This window comes from Carassius auratus, chromosome 43 (genome assembly GCF_003368295.1).
Source record: "Carassius auratus strain Wakin chromosome 43, ASM336829v1, whole genome shotgun sequence".
In the NCBI taxonomy this organism is placed as follows: Eukaryota; Metazoa; Chordata; class Actinopteri; order Cypriniformes; family Cyprinidae; genus Carassius; species Carassius auratus.
In genome coordinates this window covers 17926834-17943930 of record NC_039285.1, presented here as the reverse complement: position 1 = coordinate 17943930, position 17097 = coordinate 17926834, and the positions used below count along the sequence as shown (strand labels likewise).

General features: G+C 36.7%; 1 protein-coding gene across 2 annotated transcripts; it reads right to left on the bottom strand.

Annotated features, from left to right (window-relative positions):
• Nucleotides 1–5751: 5751 nt before the first annotated feature.
• LOC113061817 (hepatocyte nuclear factor 6-like) lies at nt 5752–16323 on the bottom strand. 2 transcript variants are annotated; one of them, XM_026231263.1, is made up of 2 exons: nt 14842–16323; nt 5752–11079 (listed from the first exon to the last, which is right to left on the bottom strand). In XM_026231263.1, exons 1-2 carry the CDS (start codon nt 15920–15922, stop codon nt 10787–10789), a joined length of 1374 nt encoding a protein of 457 aa, XP_026087048.1. In that variant the 5' UTR covers nt 15923–16323; the 3' UTR covers nt 5752–10786. The 2 variants fall into 2 exon arrangements, with proteins under 2 accessions (XP_026087048.1, XP_026087049.1); XM_026231264.1 differs by having other exon boundaries at nt 5753–11079; nt 14857–16322.
• Nucleotides 16324–17097: the final 774 nt, after the last annotated feature.

Below are 17097 nucleotides of genomic sequence, written 5' to 3'. Positions count from 1 at the left end.
CTGCTTGTCAAAACAAATGCAGGTCAGGAGGACATCGTCATGTGTCCCAACAACAGCTTGTCCCGCCCCTAGACTTCACGTCACTTCCGCCCCGCGGTCACTGAACTGGTAACCGCGGCATCGCGTGCACACTTTTAGCTTTCTGGCGGCCAACTTCTCTGAGTTAAAACGTTTTAATGCAAAATGTGGCTATTCTGCATTAACCCCGTAAGAAAAATGAAATAAAACTCAGATAATTTAAAAGTTTATTTTAGGCTACCTTTACACAAAAATATAAGTGAGATCTAAAAATCTGCATATGTGATTTATGTTTTGTATCATTTGATACATGAGACTTTAATGGCCCATAGTAGAGTGATATAGTGAGGATACCCTTACAAAAAAAAAAGAAAAAAAATTAAATAAATATTTGGATGTCTAGGCTACTTAGAATTCATTAAGTAGCTAAACTTAAAAATAAAATAAAAAGAAAACCAGGACCTGCAAGGACGTGCAAGTGCGTATGACAAAATAAAGGCAAATAAAATAGCAAAAAGTTCAGCACACCATGACACACATTTTGCTAATTACACTCAAGAAGAAATGTGAAATGCATTTTCCAAGTATATTTTATGTAAGTAGGCTACTTACTTCTTCTAAATTGTTCTAGTAGTATACTTGTATACACTTGCCTGGGACTAAATTGTTTAGAAAACAATCTGAAGTGTACCAATAGTAAATTTTGAGCTAGGATAGGCCTAGTGCTTCTTTAGTATTGCAACTATAATTGTAGTGAAAGTTAATTTACTAGTTTCACACTTTTAGCCATCTGTTTAGTTTTTACACTGCAAGTAGGATATAGGCTAACTGCAATATTTTTTTTTCTTTTATTTTCATTTTTTAAATGAACTTTATATCATACATATAGTTTACTATTTGTATAAATTATTTTTGCTCTCTAAGTATGTCAATCTATTGACTAATTCAGCATCCAGTTTTTTATTATGTGTTCAATAAAAATACCCATAAGCCAATACAGACATTTGTTTCAGTGCATGATTAAAGTGCTTATAAAAAATATATATAATTATATTGCAGTATAAAAACTATACTAATAGTTTACTGACAGTATCTTTCAAAGTGTGCTAGTATATACTGTAACTAGTAAACTAACTACATAAACTAGAATTAGATTAGTGAACTCAAAGTTTATTACTGTTACACTTTAAGTGCACATTAACTAAAAAGCAGGCCAATTTTAACTTAGGCTTTACTCAGTATTGAAATAGTACACGTATAAGTATGCTACCTTGAAACTACAGAATGTACACTTGGAAAATATAATTGAACTTTACTTAATGAAATGAATTGGAATTTTTTGTAAGGGAAGTTACTGCACCATTATAGTCTTAAACCGCAAATTAGTTGTATAATGTTATTAGTTAGATGGCTCCTTTTTTTGTAATCTTTTTTTTATTACTAAATTTCTATATAAGATTCAACTCCCAGAGGTTTAACTCCCAGAAGAAGGCATGTAGCCGAAACGCATTGGAGTTTTTTAGAAGGTCAATGTGACCAAGCCATAATAATAAAGGCTTTTTTACTTTTGTAATTGAGAGTGCCTTGGAGTTCCTTTTTCATTTTTGAATATTCCTATATAATTAATATTATATAAACTGATTTACATATACATGTACAGTATGTTATATGCAGAGACCACTTCGAGAATGGGAATCTAAATTATATTTTAAAAATGTAGATTTTTTTAAACCAAGAATAGAAATAAAATGTTGAAAAGGCTATGACGTATAAGCAAATGTTGGCCATTGGCCATATGATTTTCTTGTTTCCACTGAAGCAAAAGACGGTCATTAGAACTCAGATCTTGGTAAACAACATGAACAACAAATTTTGCCCCTGAACACACCAAATTCTCAAATTCATGCTATATTTTCAACACTTTGTTTACTCTAGTTTGTCATTGCACACTAGTATTTAGTTAGTAGTCATTTGGAAAAGTGGAGTTAAATTCAAATGAATGTCAGCTGCTGTTACCATGTGTAATCTCTATTAAGTTTCATCTGTCCCAGGGGTTCAGGCCTCATTACAAAACTCTCCACTGTCTTTTCCTGTTATTAGATAGTCTATTAGCACACAGGTCATGGGTGATTGGTGGAACAAATGTTTCTTACATAAAAGAACAAATTGATGCTCGTACTGACCTTTTTTCTTGTTTCTTTTCTTTGCTTTTCTTTTTCTTTTTTTTGAAGCACAAAATATATATGTACTTATGATTCACACACACTCTCATGTGATTTAGCACACTTTCTCATGTTATAAAAATGTACCTTGTAAGAGCCCATCAAATATTGACATTTGTCATAATGTCTTTTGAATTTCTAGTCACAAATAACTATGTACGACAACAAACAGGAAGAAGACCAAGTGCATTCCAGCTAAAACATGCTGAGATCCAACCTGCTTGGTCAGATAAGGTCAGATTTACAAAACCTCTTGTGACTGAAGTGCCTTTGTTTGACACACGGGGCACAAAGAGTTGTGTTGTGCCACCTAGTGGTCTTTCTTTAGAATCACAGATTGGAGAGGTAGACTAAATGAATAACAAACATATAAGTTTGTTATTCTATATATGAGTGTTATTCTATATATGAGTTCTAATTTGTTTTACATAACAATGTTGTTTACACAAATATTATAAAGTATCAGTTTTTTTAAAGTATTTTTGTCTTGTTCACAAGTACATCTACATCTAAACGCCTTATTAAAACAAGAAGCAATTATTTAGGAAGTTAAAATAAATAAATAGAAAAATATAATAATAATAATAATAATAATAATAATAATAATAATAATAATAATAATAATAATAATAATAATAATGATAATAATAAGATTATTAGATTTCAACCTCTTCAGGTTGTCTTCACTATCTTCTTTGTGTATTTGTACAATTTACATTTCATTTATATTTGTTGATATATATATATATATATATATATATATATATATATATATATATATATATATATATATATATATTCACATAGCTAGAAATATGAGAGAATAACTTACTAAACATTACCTTATTATGAACATGATTATTTAAAGTAAATTGAAATGCTTACAAAAGTCAGAAACTTTATGATCTACATTTGATGGTCTTTGTTTGTTGTGTAGACCTCTAGTTACACATTTTAACAAATAATCTATCAATAATTAATTTCATATAATATTTTCCTTTTGTTGCAGTACCCAATCTAAAGTGGAAACTTTTCATCATTTGTAAATGTTTAGAAATGTTTACTAATCATAAATAAAAAATAAAAATAAAAAGTTAATTTATGTTTGACTATATATATATATATATATATATATATATATATATATATATATATATATATATATATATATATATATATATATATATATATATATATATATATATATATATATATATATATATATATATATATATAAACTAATACTCTATTGAGTATTATAAAATGTTTGTTAATGATTTATTAATAAAAGTTATAATAAAGTGTTACCACATCTATTTTTGTTCAGAATGTAGAGCTGTAGTTTTACAGTTACATCATGTTTAAAGTTTTGCTCACTCAGATTTGTTTCTAATTCGAAGGGAAGTAACATCTCACATTGCTGGGATGTTACCACCAAGTGGCTCTTACAAGCAAAAGGTTTTAAACTTTCCATATTCGTTGTATTATTTCTGCACTGTGAAGTATAATTATTGTCTGCAGAATGTTTCACATTTTAAAATTAATTAACATTACTGTATATTTACTTTATTGATTAAATGGTACAACATGCTAGATGGGTTATGTGATAACAGTGTAACATATAACTGTTTGAAATAAGTTTGAAATATAAATGCTACTGCACGGTTTATAAAGTATATACTTTGTAGCATTTAGCTTTATCTAAGAAAGTATATCAGATGCAGTATTGTGTGTAGTGTGCTAATAAAATATTTTATATGTGTATAGTTAAATATAGATAGGTATATCGATAAAAATTGATTTTGGATATAAGCATCTGCTAAATGCATGAATTAAATTTTATATATATATATATATATATATATATATATATATATATATATATATATATATATATATATAAAATTCAAAGATCTAAGACTTTTTCTATGTACACAAAAGGCCTAATTTCTCTCAAATATTGTTCATAAATCTGTCTAAATCTGTGTTAGTGAGCACTTCTCCTTTGCCGAGATAATCAATCCACCTCACAGGTGTGGCATTATCAAGACACTGGTTGGACAGCATGATTATTGCACAGGTGTGCCTTAAGCTGGCCACAATAAAAGGCCAGTCTAAAATGTGCAGTTTTATCACACAGCACAATGCCACAGATGTCACAAGTTTTGAGGGAGCGTGCAATTGCTGACTGCAGAAATGTCCACCAGAGCTGTTGAAGTTAACTGAATGTTCATTTCTCTACCATAGGCCGTCTTCAAAAGCGTTTCAGAGAATTTGGCAGTACATCCAACAGGCCTCACAACCACAGACCAAATGTAACCCCACCAGCCCAGGACCTCCACATCCAGCATCCACCTTCAAGATCGTCCGAGACCAGCTACAAGGCAGCCGAGGCAACAATCGGTTTGCATAACCAAAGAATTTCTGCACAAACTGTCAGAAACTGTCTCAGTGAAGCTCAACTGCATGCTCGTTGTCCTCATCGGGGTCTCGACTGCAGATCGTCGTTGTAACCAACTTGTGTGGGCAAATGCTCACATTCGATGGTGTCTGGCACTTTGGAGAGGTTTTCTCTTCACGGATGAATCCATGTTTTCACTATACAGGTCAGATGGCAGACAGTGTGTATGGCCTCGTGTGGGTGAGCGGTATGCTGATGTCAACATTGTGGATCGAGTGTTCCATGGTAGCGGTGGGGTTATGGTATGGGCAGGTGTATGTTATGGACAACGAACACAGGTACATTTTATTGATGGCATTTTGAATGCACAGAAATACGAGATCCTGAGGCCCATTGTTGTGCCATTCATCCACGACCATCACCTCATGTTGGAGCATGATAATGCACGGCCCCATGTTGCAAGGATCTATACACAACTCCTTGAAGCTGAAAACAACCCAGTCCTTGCACGGCCAGTATACTCACCCGACAGGTCACCCATTGAGCATGTTTGGGATGCTCTGGATCTGTGTATATGACATGATCAACCTGATCAACTCTATGTGAAGGAGATGTGTTGCAATGTGTCAGGCAAATGGTGTTCACGCCAGATATTGACTGGTTTTCGGACCCCCTCCACCCAGACCCCCCCCCCCCCCCAATACAGTAAAACTGCACATTTTAGACTGGCCTTTTATTGTGGCCAGCCTAAGGCAAACCTGTGAATTAATCATGCTGCCTAATCAGCATCTTGATAATGCCACACCTGTGAGGTGGATTGATTATCTCTGCAAAGGAGATTTAGACAGATTTTTTAACAATATTTAAGAGAAATAGGCCTTTTGTGTACATAGAAAAAGTCTTAGATCTTTGAGTTCAGCTCATGAAAAATGGGGGCAAAAACAAAATTGTTGCATTTATAATTTTGTTCGATATATATATAGGTAGTGCACATTCAGGAAAAAAAAATGTTTTGATTTCCTGTTGACTTAGATACATAATAGATATAACAGCCACATTTGTTACAACATAGTTTTGAATATCATAGAAACGTTGAATAAAAGACAAGAAAGTCAAGAAGTCTGGTTGTGATTTGCTGGAAAACCCAACCTTTTTATTTTCTACATTTTTGTGACTACAGAAATGCTGAAACATTTTAACACTGAAAAAAGCATGGTGACATCATTACTTGCGTCTTTTTTTTTTGTTCTTTTTTTTTCTTGCTTAGCAAACACAGAAGATGATATTGCACGGCATAGAGAACAGTAGTTAACAGGAAAGAAGAAAAAAATAAAAAATAAAATAAAAAATAAACTATTTGATAGATGAAAAGCATGATGCATTACAACCTGAGAGTAATACCTACTGCATTCCTCCACTGAAACAGACACAACATACAGAGAAAACAGGCCTAGAGAAAAACAGAAGAAAAAGAAAAGTGTAAAAACAGAAGATGCACTGTTCGAAATGTAAACAAGAACTACTTTTGAGAAAGAAAATGTCAGCATGTGTATTTTTCAGTTTATCAAAACCCTCCTCCTTCTTTATAATAATTATCGCTGGAAGTAGTCCCTCTTGGACCTACAAAAAATAAATAAATATAAAAAAATGAAAAACATGATTTTGTTTTCCAGCTGATTGTCTTAGGCGCTCTCAGTATTATACGGCACACAGAGCCAAGCCTTTCTATCAAATAGGAACTCCTTTTCCACGACAACCAACTGGGATAGGAATTAATGATTAGAGCAATCCCAACATTCACATACATCGATCTATCTAAGCTAGACACTACATTAGAGGGGTGGGTCGGGACGGAGTGTAGGGTTTGGAAACAGAAGGGGTGAGAATTCTGAAGCAGAGAGCTGCTGTGATGTTTTGGGTGAACAATTCTGGGTCTTTCACCGTGGTGTAGGAGGGATTCTGGGCAGAGAGGCTCTTGGCTCACAGTAGGGCTTGATATATGCTGTTTTAAAAATAAACAAAAAACCATAAATGCTAACAACCTTGCGACATAGGGAGCCCACGGAAAGCAGACCTAATGCAACAAATGAAACAACTCTGATTGTACAGCATAGCAAGAAGAAAAGCTCTGCTATCACGGGCTTTCTCTTCAATCCTGCTAGGGGACATCAGTCTGCATCATTTTTATTTTCATGATGTTTCCAAGCTGTCCATCCTAAGCAGACATACAGAGCACCCAGTCATTCAGGTGAACAAAATCCTATAATGTCTGAGCCATTAGCAACATCAAACAGAAAGGGAATCTGTTTGCTGAAATAGTACAGGTTGAAACAATGCGGTGTATTTACAGGCAGGACAGTTCATCCGATTCTGGGGGTCCAGATTCAATATTTTGGCATTATCTATGAACAAAGCGTTTTCTGTTTAAAAGTAGCTGCTCATTCTGATAAATCAAAAGTTTTGCAAACAGCATATAAATGACAAAATCATGGTGATATAATAGCACATGTTTTGAGTTACCTCAACATTAAATAGTAATAAACACAGTTCTATCCCAGTAATCTACCCCTGCAATTCTGTTTGGTGCTGCTAATGGACCAGAAATTAAACCATCACTATTAGACTCAAACTTCCACCCTCCCCATACATGCAAACACCAATTTCTGTTTTCTGTGCGGATTTATTAGACTTTGCTCATTGTCAGTACACACGTTCGAACCAAAATTGACATTTCAGATGGATCTAGGCAGCAGTGCCACATCAATTAAAAAACAACCCAGTGATGTGGCCCCGCCCACGGCAGACCTGCTGCCCCGCCCACGCTCCACCCACTCAGTGTCTGACACAACAAATAGAGCAGGACTTGTAGCCCTCTGTCCCAAAAGTCACAGATTATACTGTTTAGCAGTATATGCCTCCAAAAAGTTGAACTAAGCATGTCTACATTGTCCCACTATGGCCTATACTGATTCATATCCAGGCAGACAGGAATTGACCTCACAAACGCCAGTGCTTATGCAAAAATCACACTACTTTCTTTCTTTGGTTTTGGTTAGAAAATCTTTGGATGTGCGGCAATACCAATAAATCAATGATTTGAAATACAAAAGACAAAAACATTCTGGACATTTAAATAAAAAAACAAAAACAAATTCAAATAAAAACATCATACACTGCTTATTTCCCCCCGGAGGTCTCTGTGAACGGACCGTTCAGATCTCTAGCAGTACATTAGTACATGGGCCAAAGTGCCATCTATCATACAAACACAGAGGAATGGAAATTCATCAATATATCTACACCTCAGACTGTAAAATAAAATAAATGTCCATTTTTTTTGTTTGTTTGTTTGTTTTGTTTTTCCCCAAAAAACTACTATGTACAAATCTATATTTTCTACAAATACATAAATTAAAACATAGGTTAAGTGATACAAAAATGCAATTAAATTAACAGAAACCACAAACGCAGTAGTAGAAGAAAGTGAACGAATAGACTCAGAATCACAGCAGTTGGTTTTACCCTGTTAAAAAAAAAGAACAGTCAAACATCCTTAGAGTATCAGAATAACACAAGGCTTTAATAAAAAATAAGCTTCTTTTCCTTCCTGCAAGTTTCAGTCTGTTATCACAGAAACTCGCCTTTGGGGACCAAAACAGAGCACTTTAGCCAAAACCATCAAAATAAATACTCATAAAGCTTTTTTTTCCCCCCGAAGTCACGTCAATGATTACCAAACTAGTTCAGTTCTGCCTTAATCACATAAACTCTCTATACAACAGAACTGTGAAAATTTATTACTATGAGGTATTCAGATATTGGTAAAGACGTGCACGGCCTAATCGGGGGACACAGCCACGGGTGACGTGGTGAGGGGGCGGGGCAAGTGGCAGATTTGGCAGGGCGTTTGAAAGGGAGGTGGCAGGAGCTTTGGTTTGTCAGCAAGAGTTGGAGAAAGCGAGAGAAATTCCTTTGGTATGTTTTCATTGCATGGTTGCACTGGCAAAAGCACCACGGTGAGAGAGAAGAAATATTCCATTTTTTTTTTCTTCATCAGTGGCCCTTCCACAGGCTGAGGTATTCCGAGAGTTAAAAGGTGGGTGTCGAGAGGTCAACGGTGGTTTAACACTTTGGTTCAAGCAAGGCACTCGTCCTGTGAGTTTAACACATGTCTGCCGAGGGCACTGTTATGTGAGAACGGATGAGTGGTAGAGAACATCAGAGCGAAGGAGAGAAGGAAACGGGGGAAAGGAGTGGAAACACACCATCTATCCATCTATCCATCCACCTTATCATTCATTTAGGCCGTGCAAAGAGAACAAATCTTTGGTATTCTTTGGTATCATTACATTGATAAAAAGTACGAATGGAAACGGACTGAGGTAGCATCTTTGGTTCACACTATAAATATCAGCAGGTCTTAACATGTTTTTTTTTTGGTCATTTTCTTCTTCTTTTCTACATGAGGAAGCAGCACTCTTTTATATATGCTTCAATGTTGTAATAGTTGTAAATACCAAATATATTTTTAAAGCTAGAACACACCACAAGAGACAACAAGGCCAGATGTCTTGTGAGTTTGAGTGAGTTTATGATTTGAAGCAAATGCATCACCCTGCTTCAGTCCCCATAATGCTTTCTTCCTAGTTGTGAAATGCATAGAATGCGCTCGCTCTCTCTAACTGGAGTATTGGGTTCGGATGGGGACACTGCGGTGGTGTTGATAGTCGATGAAGTGAAAATTATGCATTAGGCAAAGAAATAGCCTTCTATCATGATCTTAATGGAAAATGAGCCCAATGTATCTAATATGACAGATCATGGCATATGGGTTTGTGAAAGCATGCTGACAGCAACCAGTCAATCAAACATTTTTTTTTTGTACATTAACATTATAAAGATGAGAAATCTGATTGTATGCAATGAAAGTTTGAAATGAAATGTAACACAAAACAACTTGGATTTCCTCCATCTTCCTCTAATGACAATTAACATGCATGTGCATTTGCTCCAGACGAAGCTAATTATGACAAACGATGAAAACCCTGTGTTGAGTTTTTTCGCCCAGACATCTCTTCAGGCTCATTAAAGTGTTTTGCAGACTAATAATTGAGTCTGCAAAACTCTACTTAAAAGCTGTGTTTGACTGACGGATATGGGTGTAAAACGGTGCTGGTTAGTGTAAGTTTATCTTTGGTTTTCAGCAACTGGCATTGAAATATTTAAAATTCAGGTAAAAAGGCAGGTTAAAGCTAGCAAAAATCTCCCTGAAATAATCACGAGAAAGGAATGGGGTGCGGGCACAGATGTGTCCTCATAGAGACATGTTTGGCTACTGATTGAGCTTGTTTTAGGACAAACAGGAAAACAAATTATACGTTAAATGGCTACAGAATCCACAGTCCATGTTACATTTACTGAGTTACCTGATTAGAAAGGTCATGGGGTTTATTAAGGGGAATAAATAAAGTCTGGCCTGATTTAAAAAGTCTAAACAAAACAAAATACATGTGTTTTTCTTTGGTTATACCATCTGCGATTGATAAGTAGTGAAGATGGCAAGTTCACATGTATTTTTAGGTTCCAATGTAACTTTTCCAACAATTAGGAAGAAAGCACTATCCTGAGGGGGACATTCAGGCAACCTTTGTCAAGATTCTACACCACCACCTGATTATCTTTGGCTAGATCTGGGATGCCAGTAGAGGTGAATGCATGACGTCAGGTCTTTACACCCTCAATGACGTCGCAAAATCTGGAATCTGACATCAGAGTGAATAACAATCACTCCACGTTCAAGATAATGAGCAAACATTGATGAGAAAAAGTCTTTGAAAGCAACTGATCACATGAGAAAGAAAGACGCAGGTTAGGGGAGTGTGTTGAGATGAGGAACGACCAGTGATTGGTGTGTAACTTCTTCTTCTTCTTTTTTGTTTTTTGCAGAATGTCAGACATAAACGAAGAAAGTCCTAAATGGGAGTCAAAGCAGTCTTTGGTGTTTTTCTTTGGATATTATAAATATCAGTACTGTACAAGTTTTAAGGGCAAACGCTGTCTAAAATTGTCTCGTTTCCTTATTTAAAGCTTTTCCACCGAAGATTTTTTTCTTTTCTTTTTTTTCCATGATGCAGCCACTACTCCATCATGCTTTGGTACAAGTGCTGGAGGAGGAGGAGTTGGCCGAGTTGGAGCTGCAGTCATCCAGCCACTTATCGAGGCTCCGTCGACGCGCGTTCATGAAGAAGTTGCTGACGGTGGTGAGCTCCAGGCCCAGCTGCTGAGAGATGGTAATTTGTAACTCTTTGGATGGTCGCTTGTTCTCTTTGAATATTGCATGTAAAGTCCGACGCTGAACATCAGTGAAGACCAGCCGGGGCTTCTTGGAGATGCTCCCTCGCTCACTCTTACCATGCTCTTGCTCCTTTCTCTTGCATGCTGAAAGAACAAAAGATTGACATAAAAAAGTCAGACATTATTGCCTGACAATGTAAAGGACACAGACTCATATTTCATGACATGGTGTGAGTTTTTAGTAACACTTTATTTTACAGTGTCCTTGTAACATATTGCATGGACTTACTATAGTATTAAGTATAGTATAATATTAAAAGGTAAATTATGCATAATTACATGCAACTAACCCCTAAAACAAACCCCATTCCTATCCCTAGCTCTAAACTAAGTAGTACATATTGTCGATTAATATTACTATGTACTTAAGCATATAATTACAATGCTACAAGGACTTAATAAAGTGTAACTGATTTTCTGAAATCGCTCTAAAAGTAAATCAGTCAAAAACATGGAATAGAGAAAACAAAACAGAAGCACTGATGCTTTTTGGAGGGGTTTGCATTGTAATTTTCATGTTCACTATATGAAAAAAAAAAAAGTCTCTGGAACTGTCCATGGTGCTTAAATCCAACCACATGCACTGCAGATACACTATCACGCAACCAATATGATCTCTAACTGCAAAGAATTAAACAAACAAACAAACCCCTGTTTAACGACACTCAGCAGTCATTTTTTTTTTAAAAAAAGGCCTACTGATGGTTTCTGTCTTTGTGCGCGTAAAATCCTAGTGGGCGGCATAACTGTTATTTAGAAAACCACAAGGGGGCGCTAAAAGACGGTGCGAAACAGCTTAAACTAAAGCATGTAGGGCTTATTTACTTGAACCGTGACACACGCGAACGAAGATTTGGTCTACAGGCAATATTTCTTAAATAAATGTGTTATTAAAATGTAAATCACAGTTCTTACCCTCAGTTCTATATCGTTCATTCACACTGACTTTTTACATGCAGTAGCTTAGACAAGAAAAACTTATTTGAATACTTAATATTAAAATGTTTCAAGAGTATTTAAAAATATATTTAAATATTTATATTATTTAAATAAAAATGTACATATTTAATTACATTATAAATATCCTAACAGTTCGTAGTAGCTTATAGTGTCTTTTATATGATACAAAGAGGTATAAAGTGAATAAACTTATAAAAGTAGAACAAAACTATGCACGGGGTTTGAAACTTTGGGTAAATATTAACAAGAAGCAAATGAGCTTGCTATCATGTGTCATAAATCAAAACCATGTCCATGCACAAGGCCACTTTGACGAGACCCACGCAGATTCCCAGGGAAATAACTGCAAACCTATTTATCCTTAGCACATTTGATCATCACATAGTGGTTCTGTTTGTCTGTAAATCATTATACAGGCGCCAGATAAGCGCGCACACGAGGGCGAGGGGGCGCCCACGGTCACTCATTTCACAGTGGCTCCAGCAACAAAACAGAACCTTACACGCTCATGCCAAAAAAAAGACGATAGCAAACATTATTTAGGCTAACATACAATTATAGCATGTAGAATAGCCTATGCATTTATAATAAAACATAAGAAGTTCGGATTACGTATGCTAGTAGGCTATTTATGGTATATGTATAGATATGAAAATATATTTCGTTTCGTTATATTCCTATTTAGATGTAAATCAACTACAGGTCTTACACGCATTTTATGATTGAATGATAATTTATTATTATTATAGTTATTGTTTTAAATTTATTTTGATGTTTAGCGTAGCTGCATACAGATTTGGGTTTAGATATAGTTTGACTATACCTGAATAAAATCCTCTTGGCTTTTAGATGACAGATAAGATGTGAAATCAGATAATCTGTAATATATTATAGACTCTTTGGTCAACTATTTTTATAAGAATAAAACGATTTATTTAAGACAGTAATTACTACAGAAATTCAGTTTAGGTAAAGTTATTCCAAAAATAATGTCGATCGCAAAATGATTAATGATTATCGACAAAAAGCTTAAAAAATGCCATTTTTATTTTCATTTATTACCTTATTACAAAATTACGAAAATACTTACTATTTAGGTATGATAAAGAATATTGCATATCAGTTTTCTGTTTCTGTTTCTTTAGTTTTCTTTTTGTGATAAAACCACACTAGGATCAGTTTTTAAAAACAGAAGTCCTCATCTAAAGCAAACATATGCTAAAATATAACTATAAAGAGTTGAGGCAAAATACAATTGAATATAGAAGCGTGGATGACAAATTTACGGCATAAAAATTACACGTGAGTAAAAGGTGTAAAAGAGCTGTGACGTGAAAGACGGCTGTCTTACATTACTAAGGAAAAAGGAGAAGGGAACTGAATTTGAATAATCAATATAACAATTCTATATTTACCTCTCAGTAGGCCGATCACATTCCTTCAACCATGTGTACTCAATCAATAATATACATAACTGTGTCTGGAACCTTCACTAATTTAAATATTTAACGAAATAAGAAAAAAATCGCACTAAAACAAAATAAACTTAATCTAACTGTAATGTATTCAGAATCCCTGTAGTTTAATAATCATTTTATTTATAAATGAATACATTATTTTTAGCTTACTTCGACCATAAGAAAAACGAATGTATGATGTAAATTCATATTTTGACTTCTACTGTGAATAATACAAAAACAAAGGCAGAATCTGAATCAAATGAAACCAAACTAACACCAGCTCAGCATCAGTATACATATATCATATGACTGCATAATACCCTGACATTGATATTAATAATAAAAACGAAACTTCCATACAGAGAAAAGAAATCGCGTAAGAGAGTAAAACAAATAGTAAACTAATGAGTAGCTACATACAGGATAATGACAGAAAGAGAAAGCAATCGACTCAAATGATTTTTGCCGTGAAAAATATTTTCAGGAAAGAACATTTGTTTCAAAGTATTTTCCCCATTATGTGCATAAATTAATTACTACGATATTTGTAATGGCATTTATGATGAAGTATTCCAAAAAAAAGAGTGACACTCGCATTTGAGATGCTCTCTCTCTCTCTCTTTCACTGCTGACTTTGAACGGATCAGTGGCCCCCAAAGCCGCGCGCCAATTGATTCTAATTCTCGTGAGGCAAATTAATGGAGCCCCAATCAGTTAATTAAGAAGACCTACACAGAGAACACGTCACTGGAGCTGGAAAATAGATGAAGAGATCCAACAAAGAGAAGACTGAAGAAATAAAACATGTCCCTTTCTTACAGATACCCACTGCGACATGTATTCAGAGCCCATTGCAGTAGTGGCACACATCGAACACGATAACATATTTACGCACACTAGTTCAAAAACAAAAGATATACACGAGACATGTGACTGGGTTTTACCAAAACATGCACTAATGTTCTAAAACAAAAAATAAAAAAGTAGATCAGGTCACAAACGTATTGCAAAGACAAGTGAACACTGACACACTGCATCAATTTTCACAGATACAATGGGATTGTGTCCACCGACGCTTCGAGACCTTTCTGATCAAACTATTTCTGTCTGCCCCTCAGCCTGTATGAAAAATCATCATCAAATAGCCCAAAACAAACTGGCAAAACAAAAAAATGCATTGCACTGGATCACCTTATCTATGCGGTCCATATTATACATCTAGAAAACAACCTCAAGATAGAAGGTATCAGTATAAATTAAAGTAGCACACCAAGCACGGAATAACATCACACAATCAAAAAAGTAAGTTAAGCAGGAAACCTCCAAAAAGCGTCGCAAAACCAAAGAATGCTGGTCACTCGTGAATTAGGTTTGAAGAAAATGAAATGAGAGTGATTTACTGAGGATAAGAGAAGAAGTGTATTACCTATTGTTCTCTCACCTGCGAGCCTGAGCGCGGACATTCTCTGGAACTCAGGCTCCTGCAACCATTTCCACATCCTGCGGAAGGTTTCCCGGCCAGACTTAAGTTTGCTCCAGGGCTTAGGGTTCCGGAGCAGGTCCGAGAGCGTCCCTTGCGAGCGGCACAGTACCCTCTGAGCGAAGATGGCCTGTGGGATGCTGTATCTTTTCAGTTCCGTGGTGATCCTCTGTGCCACTTCTTTGGTATTTACCTCTTCCATCTGTCCCGAACTGCTGCCGTTGTTGAGCTGCGATCCGGGCGCGGATGAGTGGTTCAGCTCCCGAGTGGAGCCCAGCACCTGCCCGTGGCCCTGGACGTTGAGATGGGTGTGCGGGTGATGGTGGATGCCGTTGATCGACACCATGCTCGCCGAAGACGCGCTCATGTGCTGCTCCCCGTGTCGAGCCAACATCGCGGGGTGGTGTGCCTCGAATCCGTTGGGTGTGAGCATCTTCTCGGCGGGCATTGTGGCCCCGGGGTGCGCGTAGGGCGGCAGCCCCTGCTGGGAGTTGTGAATTCCGCTCAGTCCGGATCCAGACAGCGGTGAAAGGCTCTGTCCCATGCTGGCCACATCCTTGTGGTAGGGAGAGTAGAGGTTGTTCATTGGGGCCAGACCCCTATCGTCCCTCATCAAGGTGAAGCTCCCGCTGACGTTCCCCGGGATCCTTTGGTGCGGGTGATGATGGTGGTGGTGGTGATGATGGTGGTGCGGGAATTTGTCGGAGACGGTGGAGATGGGCGGTAAGGACTGCAGCGGGGTGAGGGTGGTGTAAGTGCTGCTCATGCTCATCCCGTGGGGAGCCTCGCACGCCATGCTCATAGCCGGGTGCAGGTGCGTGGCGAGCCCGGGGTGCTCCGGGGGCCGGTGGTGATGATAGTCGCCGCTGTCCAGGATTGATGCCATGCCCATGGAGCGCGCATGGGCTGCCAGACTGCTCCGATGGCTCCTGTGATGAGCGCTGTCTCCGGTCATGAGATCCGCCGCGCTTTCATGGCTCACTCCGTGCAGATCGCCAATGTTCTCCATCGACAGCTGGGCGTTCATTATACGTGCAAGCGTGTGGACAAATCATCTATCTGATATAGCGGAGCAGTGTACACAGAAGTGCTCTCATTGGAAAAGTTCTGTTATTATCTTGAGTAATTTTCCTTGCGTTGTTTTCTGATTGTTTTTTCTCTCCTTTTTCGGTTTTATAAAGTTTTGTAATTTTTTGGAAATGTTATGGCCCCCGTCCCTTCAGTAGTGCATGGTGTCGGTGTGCTCGCGTCCCTCGCCATCTCTTGCCATGTCTGCTGTTGTTTCGCACACCGCTCCGTGCTGCGGCTGCCGCTCTGCTTTGCCGCGCATGCGCGCTGATCGCGGCTCCTTTGACGTCACTTATTAAGGAAGTTGGACCCCATTGCTATTAGATAGGAATGCCTCCTCCTGGATTTATAACATAACCAACCCCACACAACTGTTATATCGATAAAATAATAATAACAAATAAATAAATGAATCTAAAGGAATAAAGTGTAATGCTGATTATACTTTATTAGGACAAGCAGCTGACCATATTTAATCTCATTATTGGCGTGAATAATTCATGAATAAATGCAATTAGTTTGGCAGAACCTCCTGGATGGGTGTAAAAAAACAAACTTCCGGGTTCACCTGGGGGCCTCTGCTTGCATTAATAATGCATATACATTAGTTCCTGCTCCAAACTTCAGATAAATGTTTACTTACATGACATTTCGTTGAAATAAGAAAGGTCTAGCACATAGAATAAATGAATATTTTGTAATTTAAATAAATGACTGACGTATACTGATTGCTGAATATATGTTATTGTGTACAATGTAGTGGTAGAGGTTGTTGTTTTTTTTTTTTTTTTTTTTTTGCAATCAAGGACAGACGGATTGTTAATAGGCAGAGAAAGACTGGACAGATGTTTCTATTGTAGTGCTATTAAGAGTAACGAACCAAGCCATCAGGAGTGTGTCCCGCTTTTGCGGCCTGGCAGTATAATGACACAGCACATTACGTTTGAGTGAACTTTATTCTGCACACAGATGAATAGGCAACATACTTTTATGTATCAAATCAATGTTACAATCATACGTTTGTTTATACAGTTATGGATTTTATTGAATACATATCACACACACACACACAACGTGTCAATCCAACTTTACAAAACGGTAAAAATAAATTATATATATATATATATATATATA